This window comes from Gadus chalcogrammus, chromosome 4 (genome assembly GCF_026213295.1).
Source record: "Gadus chalcogrammus isolate NIFS_2021 chromosome 4, NIFS_Gcha_1.0, whole genome shotgun sequence".
In the NCBI taxonomy this organism is placed as follows: Eukaryota; Metazoa; Chordata; class Actinopteri; order Gadiformes; family Gadidae; genus Gadus; species Gadus chalcogrammus.
In genome coordinates this window covers 5,394,721-5,405,072 of record NC_079415.1, presented here as the reverse complement: position 1 = coordinate 5,405,072, position 10,352 = coordinate 5,394,721, and the positions used below count along the sequence as shown (strand labels likewise).

Below are 10,352 nucleotides of genomic sequence, written 5' to 3'. Positions count from 1 at the left end.
GTTGTCATGACAACCTACGGACCCCCCCCCCCCCCCCCCCCCCCGTTATCCGTAAAAAACCTTCAAGCATGTTGAGGGCTTTTAACCTGTTTTTTTGGTGAAAAAGATTGACCAAATGTACTATGTTATGTAAACATTTTGAGCCCTGCAATTCGTTCATATGGAACCATAAAACCTTCTAAATCATAACACAATGTTCCACATTCAGCATGCAATTCTATCAAATGTGTACCTAGAATTCCCACATAGTATTCATAACATAATATTTTCAGCATGCATTGAAAATCAGCATTTCAGAAATATGTGACATAATAATATACTCAAAAGATGGCTCTGGTGATCTTCATGTATTGGTGAGCTGGATACATGTGGGGGGTTTTGGACATTGTCGTAGTTGCTGCTCCTGTTCGCAGTCATCAGGCCCTGGAGCCCATGAGTCCAATGTCCATTTGTTCACTCTGTCTGCAAAGGGTATGGCCTACATGGAGAGGTCACCAGTTTGACCTAAGACCTCCTCCTGGTGTCCGATTCTCACATTCCGCTCTCCTCTCTAGTTTCAATCTGATCTATCTCCCCTTAGAGCTTCCTCTCCCAATCATCCGACTCATCTATGCCAGTCACCATGAGGGCCATCTCCTTAGAAAGCCTGGATGCTATTGCTATCACATATCTGACTATCGGAATACAACAGCAGAAAATCAATCCTACCACTGTTAGTACTATCAAAAGCACTATACCTATTTTGGCTAGCACCATCCCCCACATACCAAACCTTGTTTCTATTCATCCAAACATTCCCTGGTCATGGCCTGCATTATCCTTTCACTCCTTTCTTAAGGTTTTAGATTATACATCGCGAGTGTGAATGATCCATCTGGAGTAGTATTATTTGGGATGAAGGCACAGCACATTTCACCTATAAGAGCAAAAACTCCTCTCTTTTCTGCTAAGAGCCAATCTAAGGCCTGTCTGTTCTGCCAAGCCACAGCGCTTGTGGCTGTCAGTTATTTGCCCTCAAGCGGATAAAGCATCATCCGTGTAGTTGATAAACCTTTGAAATTGATCCATTCCGCATTTTTGGCAATTCCGATTGCTGGCAGTAGTGCCTTAAATCCTGCTGCTATTTCACTTCGTGCCTTGAATTTATTGGGTATGCCTCTGGGTTGTCCTATTTTATCAATTTTTATGTTCTCGTCTGGTTCATATGCTCTTTTCCGCCCGTTTAGGTTATTACTTTCTGAGTTACCAACAGCATCATTTATTGATGGTAATATTGAAATCTCTGTAACCACTTGCACTTTTGCGCATCTACGTCTCCACATCTCAGCAAGTATAGGACGAAACATTTTATTGCCGCAGAGCCAAAACTGATCTGCCACCACTCTGTCCTGGCTTACGAATGCCCTAGCTCTCCACAACATTTCCATATAGTTCTCCCTAGACTTCTGCCGAGAGCCTGGTAAAAGCTGAACAATTTTGATCGCAGGTGGTTGACCTGACAGTCCTTTCCCGTCGATATCGAATAGTGTGACATTCCAAATTATTTTACATTGTTCCTCTGGTATACTACCTACATCGCTGGCATCGTTTTGATAACATTCTAATCCCACTTCAACATGAACATTTGTTTGGTATTATTTATACCACCGATTTTCTTTTGCTTGTCTGAACAACCGGTCTGCCGTCCTTACCCTAATGCGTCCATAGGGGTCAGGTTTATACAGTTTTAGGGTTCTTGCTGTTGAGTGGCGACCAATACTTTCAACATCCTTTTCATCCTCAGGAATGTTTGTCTGCTCTACTAGAGTCTCTTCAAGAGACATGGGTGTCGATGTTAAGATTCCAACCGCAATAGTTTCGGATGTGAAAGTTGATATTGCGATCTCATTTATCATAGTTTCGGAATTGACCATTGTTATTGCGGTTGCCAGGGCTTCTATGTTATTCTCTTTTGGTATTATTGTTGAGGTCACCTCTACTTCTGCCATCCTTGTTGTTAGTCTTATCTTACTCTGAACAGTAGCTGCTGTACCATTTGTTGCTAGTTTGTTTATTTGCTCACTCATGATTGTGGTTTTCTTCTCGAATTGGAGTTAGACTAGTGGTTGCTAGTATTGTTGTTTCCTCTCTAATATAAGTTACATTAGTGACTGAAGGTTGTGCTAAATCACTGATATCTGAAGTTTCATTAATCTTACTTGCATCTAGAGTCGAATTTAATCCATCAGCGGTTACAAGTGAATCTTTCCCATTATCTCTAACTGGAGGTTGATCTACTTTATCGGTGGCTGTGGTTGTGTTTACTCTGTCATTATCTGAAGCTTATACTGAATTGCTGTGTTCGATTTCAACGACCTTACCCTGTTGATTTTTGATTAGACAAGGGTCTTCTATTTCTAGTGTAAAATTGAACGTTCTTTCTGAGACTACTTCAAGAAGCAAATATCCTTTCATATGTAATTCATACTCGCTTTTGTAGTCCCATGTCTTTATTGACTTTACTGTTAAACACCATTTAATTGGTTTTGGCTGAATATGCACTTCACACTGACTTTTCCTCTGAGCTAGTTCATGCATCCGGTGGAAAGTTAATGCACATAATGATTGGTTACCTGACATAACAGTAAAAACAAATGTATTAACTTGGTTTTGCAGTGGTTTCTGAGCATACAAGACTATTCTATCTTCCTTTTTAACTATTCCTGAATGTGTCAGGGCTGGATTTTCCTGTGTTTCTCTTACGCTTCCTTCAGTACCAGCCCCTGATTCCTGGCTTTTCCAGATCTGCGTTGTCTCCGTTTCATCCTTCCTCTGGTCCTGTCCTTGAGCCAGTGGAATCTGGCCCAACCCGTAGAGGATCAGGAGCAAGCTCGCCATTTTCAGCATCATCGTGTAGCTGTTGCTCCTGGCTCGGCTGGGTCTGGTCCTGTGGTAGCTGGTCAGCCCCAGGCATGTCTGCATCTGGCTCCTTCTCACGCTCCTCCACACGCTGTTCCCTTGTCCTAGGTTGAGCGGCTCTTGTGCAGTGGCTGAGGTGATACCACGTGGCACTTCCTTCCACCTGGAAGAATGTTTGTGTTGCGTTGGTGACTTTGTATCTTCTCCTGAACCCCTTTAGGTACACTTGGTCACCTGGCTTCAACCCGCTTGGTGGTTCCTCCTCCAACTCCGGAACTCTGTCTTTTTCCTGTTGACAAATAAGTATGCCATTTAGCTGTCCTATATAGGGTTTTAATTCAGTTTCCAACCGTTCTAGTGGAGGTCCTTTATGGGGCCCTCGAATGACAGGTGAAGGCATGGGTCGACCCGTAAGCATTTCATGCAGGGTTAGATAGGTCGTTCTGTTAGTTTGCATGCGATAACTCATTAGTGCCAGTGGTAGTAAACCGTACCTTGTGATTGAGGGTGGAAGACGCAACCTAGTCTTTGTTTGACATGCAAATACTGAATCACTTGTTTGAGTGTTTTCTGAATAAACGCTGCCCAATTGTCTGAGCTTATTTCTGATGGAATTCCAAACGTTGGCATGACTTCTCTAGTCAGAAACTCGATTACTCTAGCCGCACTTTGGTCTTTTGATGGGACTGCCTTTTACCAGTGTTGGGAACGTTACTTTAAAAAGTAATTAGTTATAATTACTCACTACTTGTTTCAAAAAGTAACTGAGTGAGTAACTGAATTACTCTATAATAAAAAAAACTAGTTACCAGGGAAAGTAACTATTTGCGTTACTGTAGAAAAAGAAAGTTGCTATATGTCAAAGAATTTGGATTCTTCTGAGCAGTTTTCACTTGGCCTTAATGTGTTAAATGGTTGAACTGCTAATTCAAGGCCCTGATATGCTTCCAACATACAACTTACATTTACCCGGGTTAGTGTGGATGGGGCCTGAATTTCAATTTGCTTGGTTGCAAAGGCTGTAAAACATCTGCTGAATACTAGCGTGTCCTGGCTTGTGTGTAAAAACACTGCCTCCGATTGGCTACCATGAAACATGACTCTGCCTTAGCCAATCTTATGCCGCTTTTCCACCGCACATGTAGCTCGACTCGACTCGACTCGACTCGACACGACTCGACACGGCAGCAGCACGGGTCGTTTTCCACCCCAAATAGTACCTCCTGGACGTGGGCGGGGTCGGCTGCGCGAAAGGGCCGTGACGTATTTTTGTACGCGACGCAAACAACACCTACGCAACCCACACATGGAGAGAACCACATAACAACAATGGAGGACATCGATAACATTACTATTATTAGCTGGCATGTTGAAAAAGTTGAAGAAGTGGAATATGTTGGCTGCGGCGCTGCTATGGCTGTTACCAGCATGGTTGCCATGTCGCTCTCGTGACTTCGTCACACTCTCTGGCCAATCAGTGGCCGGCCGTCTGCCGACGTCACCTTTTAGCTTGGAACCTAGAGCGAGGCGGTACTAAAAAAAGCAGCCACTTCAGGTACCAGATACCATGTTTTCGCGGTGGAAACGAAAAAATGCGAGCTGAGTCGAGTCGAGTCGAGTCGAGTCGAGCTGGTACCATGCAGTGGAAAAGCGGCATTAATCGCTTATCTCGTTGTTAACCCACCCGGTCTCCTCACTAGCAGTTTGTGTTTGGAGCCAGGGGTGCGTTCAGATTACGCAGTTTATTCAATCAATTCATAGGAACGCACTGCATTTATCATACAGTAACGGTAACGTGTTGTAATGACGGAAAGAGTAATTAGTTAGATTGCCCCGTTACTGAAAAAATAACGGCGTTACCTAACGCAGTTCTTTTAAACTGCGTTATTACCGACACTGCCTTTTACCACCTATACTTTTAATCATGTCAACATAGTCCATGACCAAATGTCTAAATGGTCCTTCAGGTGTGGGAATGTGTCCCAATGGAGTAGTGATTGTTTTTTCTTGCATTGTTTTTTGCACATACTTCACACTCATTTAGCTGGTTATCAATCATTGCTTGCAAGTATGGTGAAGAAAAACCTCAGAGTAGTTCGCAAAGCACTGCCGGTTAACAGATCCCGGCCTCTTTTTTATCCTCACAAACAAAGCTGTTTCTCATTTGAGGTGTCCGCCCACAGCCGGTCAGTCGTAAATTCCTTTAAGCTTGTGGTCAACAACGGTAATCTAAAACACCAGGTTGAGGGCAGCGGGTCTTGACCCCATAATCTCTGGCGTCGTGGGGAGTTCTAATTTACGCGTTGACCCCAGACTCCCTGGCGCCGTGTCAAGCCTCGGATTAGAATCCAGAGGCGGTTTAGATGCTTTCTACGATTAGATACATAGGCCTAATAATAATCATGGTTTGCCATAAAATATAATTGTTAATTTCTTCCATACTTGCAGCCCTCGCCTACTGAATACCCTGAAATCACCACCAAGAAGATGAATTGTGGTTAAACATTAAAACGCAATCATCAGGTTTTCTGGAACCGCTTGTGAATACAGACAAACTATTTCATGTTAAAACAGACTTTAAATTAATAAATTAATAGCTGAATCCGCATACCTCGCTCCTGGGGACTTCCGCGGAGATGTTCCGCTGAGGCCAACCGCTTGGCATCCGCATCGCCTGATTCTTGGTCCTCTTCATCAGCGGGGTGGCGGACGCAGTGTTCTTCTGCTTGGACGCATGTTGCCTTGTGTCCTCTGGCCCAGAGCTGTGCTGCAGTGATTTTCTGGTTGAGACATAGTTATCCCTCAATTCTTTGCGGATCTGTTGCCTTGCCGACTCCTTTGTGCTCCCAGAAGGGTCTGAGAATGTGTCTCTTTTAGAATCTGTAGAATGTCTGCCGGTTATAGTGGATTTTGAGATCATACTGGAATTCGACTGCCCTTTGCTGGAACGGATGAGATGGGACGGCTTCTGGTGAATGGAATCCGTCGTCGTCTGATTGTTATGGTCACCTGGGGATGCGGTCCTGGGTGTCTCTTTGCCACTAGATGACGCTGTCCTGGGTGGCTCTGGGCCACTAGAGGACGCTGTCCTGGGTGGCTCTTTGCCACTAGAGGACGCTGTCCTGGGTGGCTCTGTGCCACTAGAGGACGCTGTCCTGGGTGGCTCTAGGCCACTAGAGGACGCTGTCCTGGGTGGCTCTGGGCCACTAGAGGAAGCTGTCCTGGGTGGCTCTGGGCCACTAGAGGACGCTTTCCTGGATGGTGTTGGACCACTAGAGGACACTGTCCTGGATGGCTCTTTGCCACTAGATGACGCTGTCCTGGGTGGCTCTGGGCCACTAGAGGACCCCGTCCTGGGTGTCTCTTTGCCACTAGATGACGCTGTCCTGGGTGGCTCTTTGCCACTAGATGACGCTTTCCTGGATGGTGCTGGACCACTAGAGGACACTGTCCTGGGTGGCTCTGGGCCACTAGAGGACGCTGTCCTGGATGGTGCTGGACCACTAGAGGACACTGTCCTGGATGGCTCTTTGCCACTAGATGACGCTGTCCTGGGTGGCTCTGGACCACTAGAGGACCCCGTCCTGGGTGTCTCTTTGCCACTAGATGACGCTGTCCTGGGTGGCTCTTTGCCACTAGATGACGCTGTCCTGGGTGGCTCTGTGCCACTAGAGGACGCTGTCCTGGGTGGCTCTGGGCCACTAGAGGACGCTGTCCTGGGTGGCTCTGTGCCACTAGAGGACGCTGTCCTGGGTGGCTCTGGGCCACTAGAGGACGCTGTCCTAGGTGGCTCTGTGCCACTAGAGGACGCTGTCCTAGGTGGCTCTGTGCCACTAGAGGACGCTGTCCTGGGGGGCTCTGGGCCACTAGAGGACGCTGTCCTGGGTGGCTCTGGGCCACTAGAGGACGCTGTCCTAGGTGGCTCTGTGCCACTAGAGGACGCTGTCCTGGGTGGCTCTGTGCTAGCCATGGAATGACTCTTGTACTTCTGAAGCGCTGCTGTGGACGTCGTCAGTTGTTTTTTGGTAATTAGGTGGTCCTTTGAAACTGATGTCGATTTACTGGAGCTCGCGTGGTGCCCGGTATTAAATGCATTTACTTTATGTTCTCCATTTGGGCCATCGAGCATTCTACGTTTCTCAGAACGTAGTTTCTTGTCTCTCGTCTCATTTCTGGGTTGTGCGTTAGCAGAAATATCCAGATTATTTTTCTTTTCCCTCAATTCTTTGCGGATCTGTTGCCTTGCCGACTCCTTTGTGCTCCCAGCGTCTGAGAGTGTGACTCTTTTAGAATCGATAGAATATCTTCCGGCTTTAGAGGATTTTGAGATCATACTGGATTTCAACTGCCCTTTACTGGAACTGGGAGCTGTTTCGGTGAGAAGGGACGGCTTCGGACGAACGGAATCCTTTGTCTTGTCGGCTCTGCGAAAGTAGTGAGAGATTCGTTTTTTGGTATGGGTTGAGTGGCAGCTGAAGTATGGACTGGTTTCCAATGTGGACTGATTGTTATGGTCACCTGAGGATGCGGTCCTGGATGGCGGTATACCACTAAAGGATGCTGTCCTGGGTGGTGCTGAACCACTAGAGGACGCTGTCCTAGATGGTACTAGACCACTAGAGGATGCTGTCCTGGATGGTGCTGGACCACTAAAGGATGCTGTCCTGGGTGGCTCTGGGCCACTAGAGGACGCTGTCCTGGCTGGCTCTGGGCCACTAGAGGACGCTGTCCTGGGTGGCTCTGGGCCACTAGAGGACGCTGTCCTGGGTGGCTCTGGGCCACTAGAGGATGCTGTCCTGGATGGTGCTGGACCACTAGAGGATGCTGTCCTGGATGGTGCTGGACCACTAAAGGATGCTGTCCTGGGTGGCTCTGGGCCACTAGAGGACGCTGTCCTGGGTGGCTCTGGGCCACTAGAGGACGCTGTCCTGGGTGGCTCTGGGCCACTAGAGGATGCTGTCCTGGATGGTGCTGGACCACTAGAGGATGCTGTCCTGGATGGTGCTGGACCACTAAAGGATGCTGTCCTGGGTGGCTCTGGGCCACTAAAGGATGCTGTCCTGGGTGGCCCTTTGCCACGAGAGGATGCTGTCCTGGGTGTCTCTTTGCCACCACTAGAGGATGTTTTCCTGGATCGCTCTGGGCCACGAGAGGACGCTGTCCTGGGTGGCTCTGTGCTAGCCATGGAATGACTCTTGTACTTCTGAAGCGCTGCTGCGGACGTCGTCACTTGTTTTTTGGTAATTAGGTGGTCCTTGGAAACTGATGTCGATTTACTGGAGCTCGCGTGGTGCCCGGTATTAAATGCATTTAATTTATGTTCTCCATTTGGGCCATCGCGCATTCTACGTTTCTCAGAACGTAGTTTCTTGTCTCTCGTCTCATTTCTGGGTTGTCCGTTAGCAGAAATAACCAGATTGTTTTTCTTGGTTCTCCTTGAGAGTCTAGAGTCATCTCTTTTGTTCTTAGGGATGGTCAATTCTTCAATCAGTGGGCTTAACCCAACAGAACTGCCATCATCTTCAGATTCTATTGGGCTACTTTTAAGTTCAGGTGTCATGGGTTCATCCGTCTCCAGGCTCGCTGTCACCTCCACTTCGAACACACAGCTGACATCCGTGCTCTCAGACAATGTTTTTGTGCGAGGATGTTTGGCAGAATGCAATTTCTCACACGTTTTTCTCTTCTTCTTCAGTGATTTAGAGCAATATCCGTCTTCCCAGCACTGAGGGGACAATGGTCCATCCACTTCAACAAATGCAAGGGATGATATTGCCACCGGAATCATCAGCCAGTCCTCTTCAGCATCCTCCTCTTCAACCATGCTACCTTTGTTGTTCCGGCTGTTTTTTCCAACGGTGATGCATAATTCTTTCTCTGTGCTCCAAAATGTTTTGTCACCATTTGAGGTTCCGTCACAAGACTGCTGTGCTGAATTAAACAAACGTTTAGAAAGGGCCGGGACATTTGTGGGACTCCCAGATTCGATAGGTTGTTTGACATTGTTTGACAGCTGTATTATCAACGGCTCATCTATGATTAAACCCTCATCGGTGGCAATTTCCGTATCAGAGATATCTTCATAGACAAGGCAATATGTAGAGGACGCGCCACTCCAATTTCCAATTGTGGTTTCAGAGGGAAGCCTATTTGACTGCAAATCCAGAGCCATGTCGTCGCCATTTTGAATGTCGTCTTCTGAAATGTCTTCATACATCTGGCTTTTAATCCAGGGTTCTTCTTTGCCTGACATTTTTATTGACTCAGCCGTGTCCATTTCTGTGTTTGTCTTCCCTGCTTGCCAATTATGCGCTAAACTCAGAGTCCCCGTTTCTCGCCCCTCCGGGTGACCTACACACGAGACGTGGGGTGCATAGCGCCTGGCTCTTTGTCTCGATCCTCGAGGCAGTTGGCGATTAGCCATGAAGAGGGGTACCTTCCTTGTGTCGCACTGTTTCCAACTTCTGAGGCAGCTCGCTGCTCTATGAACTCCTTCTGAGATCTCCCTGCAGAGAATGCAGAGAGAACCACTGGATTCTCGTCGTCGTTCTTTGCACAAACCCTTGCAGCGAGCATCATCATTTTCAGGTATTCTGTGGATATAATGACATGAACATCATCTTTATTTCCATTCCAATAACAATGTTCAATGAGGTCATAAACGTCCTGAGCGGGGCTAGTTACTTTAAAAGGGATAGAGTTTATACCAGACCTGCAAACTCCTCAGAGTTTGCAGGTCAGTGTCACGGGGGGATTTTTTTTTTATTGTAATATGCAAATGACACAAGTCTGAGCGTGACTTAACAAAACTCAGCATACTTTATCAAAAATCAATGTCAAGACATCCTTGAGGCTTATAAAAAATATTTTATTTACAACTGTCACAATTTTATTTTTTTGTCTCTTAGCCTGTGGGGTGTTCCAGAAAGCCGGTTTTATCACATAACCGGGTAAGTTAACCCAGGGTTTGCTGTAACCCTAGGTTTTCCGTTCCAAAAGGAACACAGTATGTTAGTTGCTATAGAAACATATGCTCTGAATCAAACCTGGTCGGAGCAGGATTTGCGCAGGTTAAGTTTGAAACATAACCCGGTTTTGGGTATTTAAACCCGCGTTCACCGCAGATTTCATGTGTTCACAATGGCATGCCCTTTTGATGAGAGAACTGCTGATATCGGAGCGCAAATTATACGTGCAATCCACCGGGAGCGATTGATAAGACCACGGCTCGACATCTTGGCATTTCAAATGACTTTTTGCTGGAGTGGAGAGATAGGCCTATATATTCTCGCGCAAATCTTTAATATATTTAAATAGCCTTACATAGCCAACACTACCAATCGAGGACCTGGCCTCGGTTCACTCCAGACTATTTGCGTAGCCCTCCGTTTTTTGCAAATGGTAGTTTTATCTAGGCTATAATGTTGGAGATGCTGAGCCCATCTCAGTGCTTT

General features: G+C 46.7%; 1 protein-coding gene across 1 annotated transcript; it reads right to left on the bottom strand.

The window, feature by feature from the left end:
- Positions 1-285: 285 nt before the first annotated feature.
- Positions 286-6,018, bottom strand: LOC130380635 (uncharacterized). Its single transcript, XM_056587898.1, has 2 exons — positions 5,510-6,018; positions 286-3,187 (listed from the first exon to the last, which is right to left on the bottom strand). Exons 1-2 carry the CDS (start codon positions 5,816-5,818, stop codon positions 2,801-2,803), a joined length of 696 nt encoding a protein of 231 aa, XP_056443873.1. The 5' UTR covers positions 5,819-6,018; the 3' UTR covers positions 286-2,800.
- Between the last annotated feature and the right edge of the window lie 4,334 nt (positions 6,019-10,352).

Bases quoted from the DNA above. Each gene is read 5' to 3' on its own strand.
- LOC130380635 (XM_056587898.1), bottom strand. From the start codon at position 5,818: ATGATCTCAAAATCCACTATAACCGGCAGACATTCTACAGATTCTAAA. The intron at 3,188-5,509 runs GTATGCGGATTC...ATTTGTCAACAG, and splicing joins CGGAAGTCCCCAGGAGCGAG to GAAAAAGACAGAGTTCCGGA.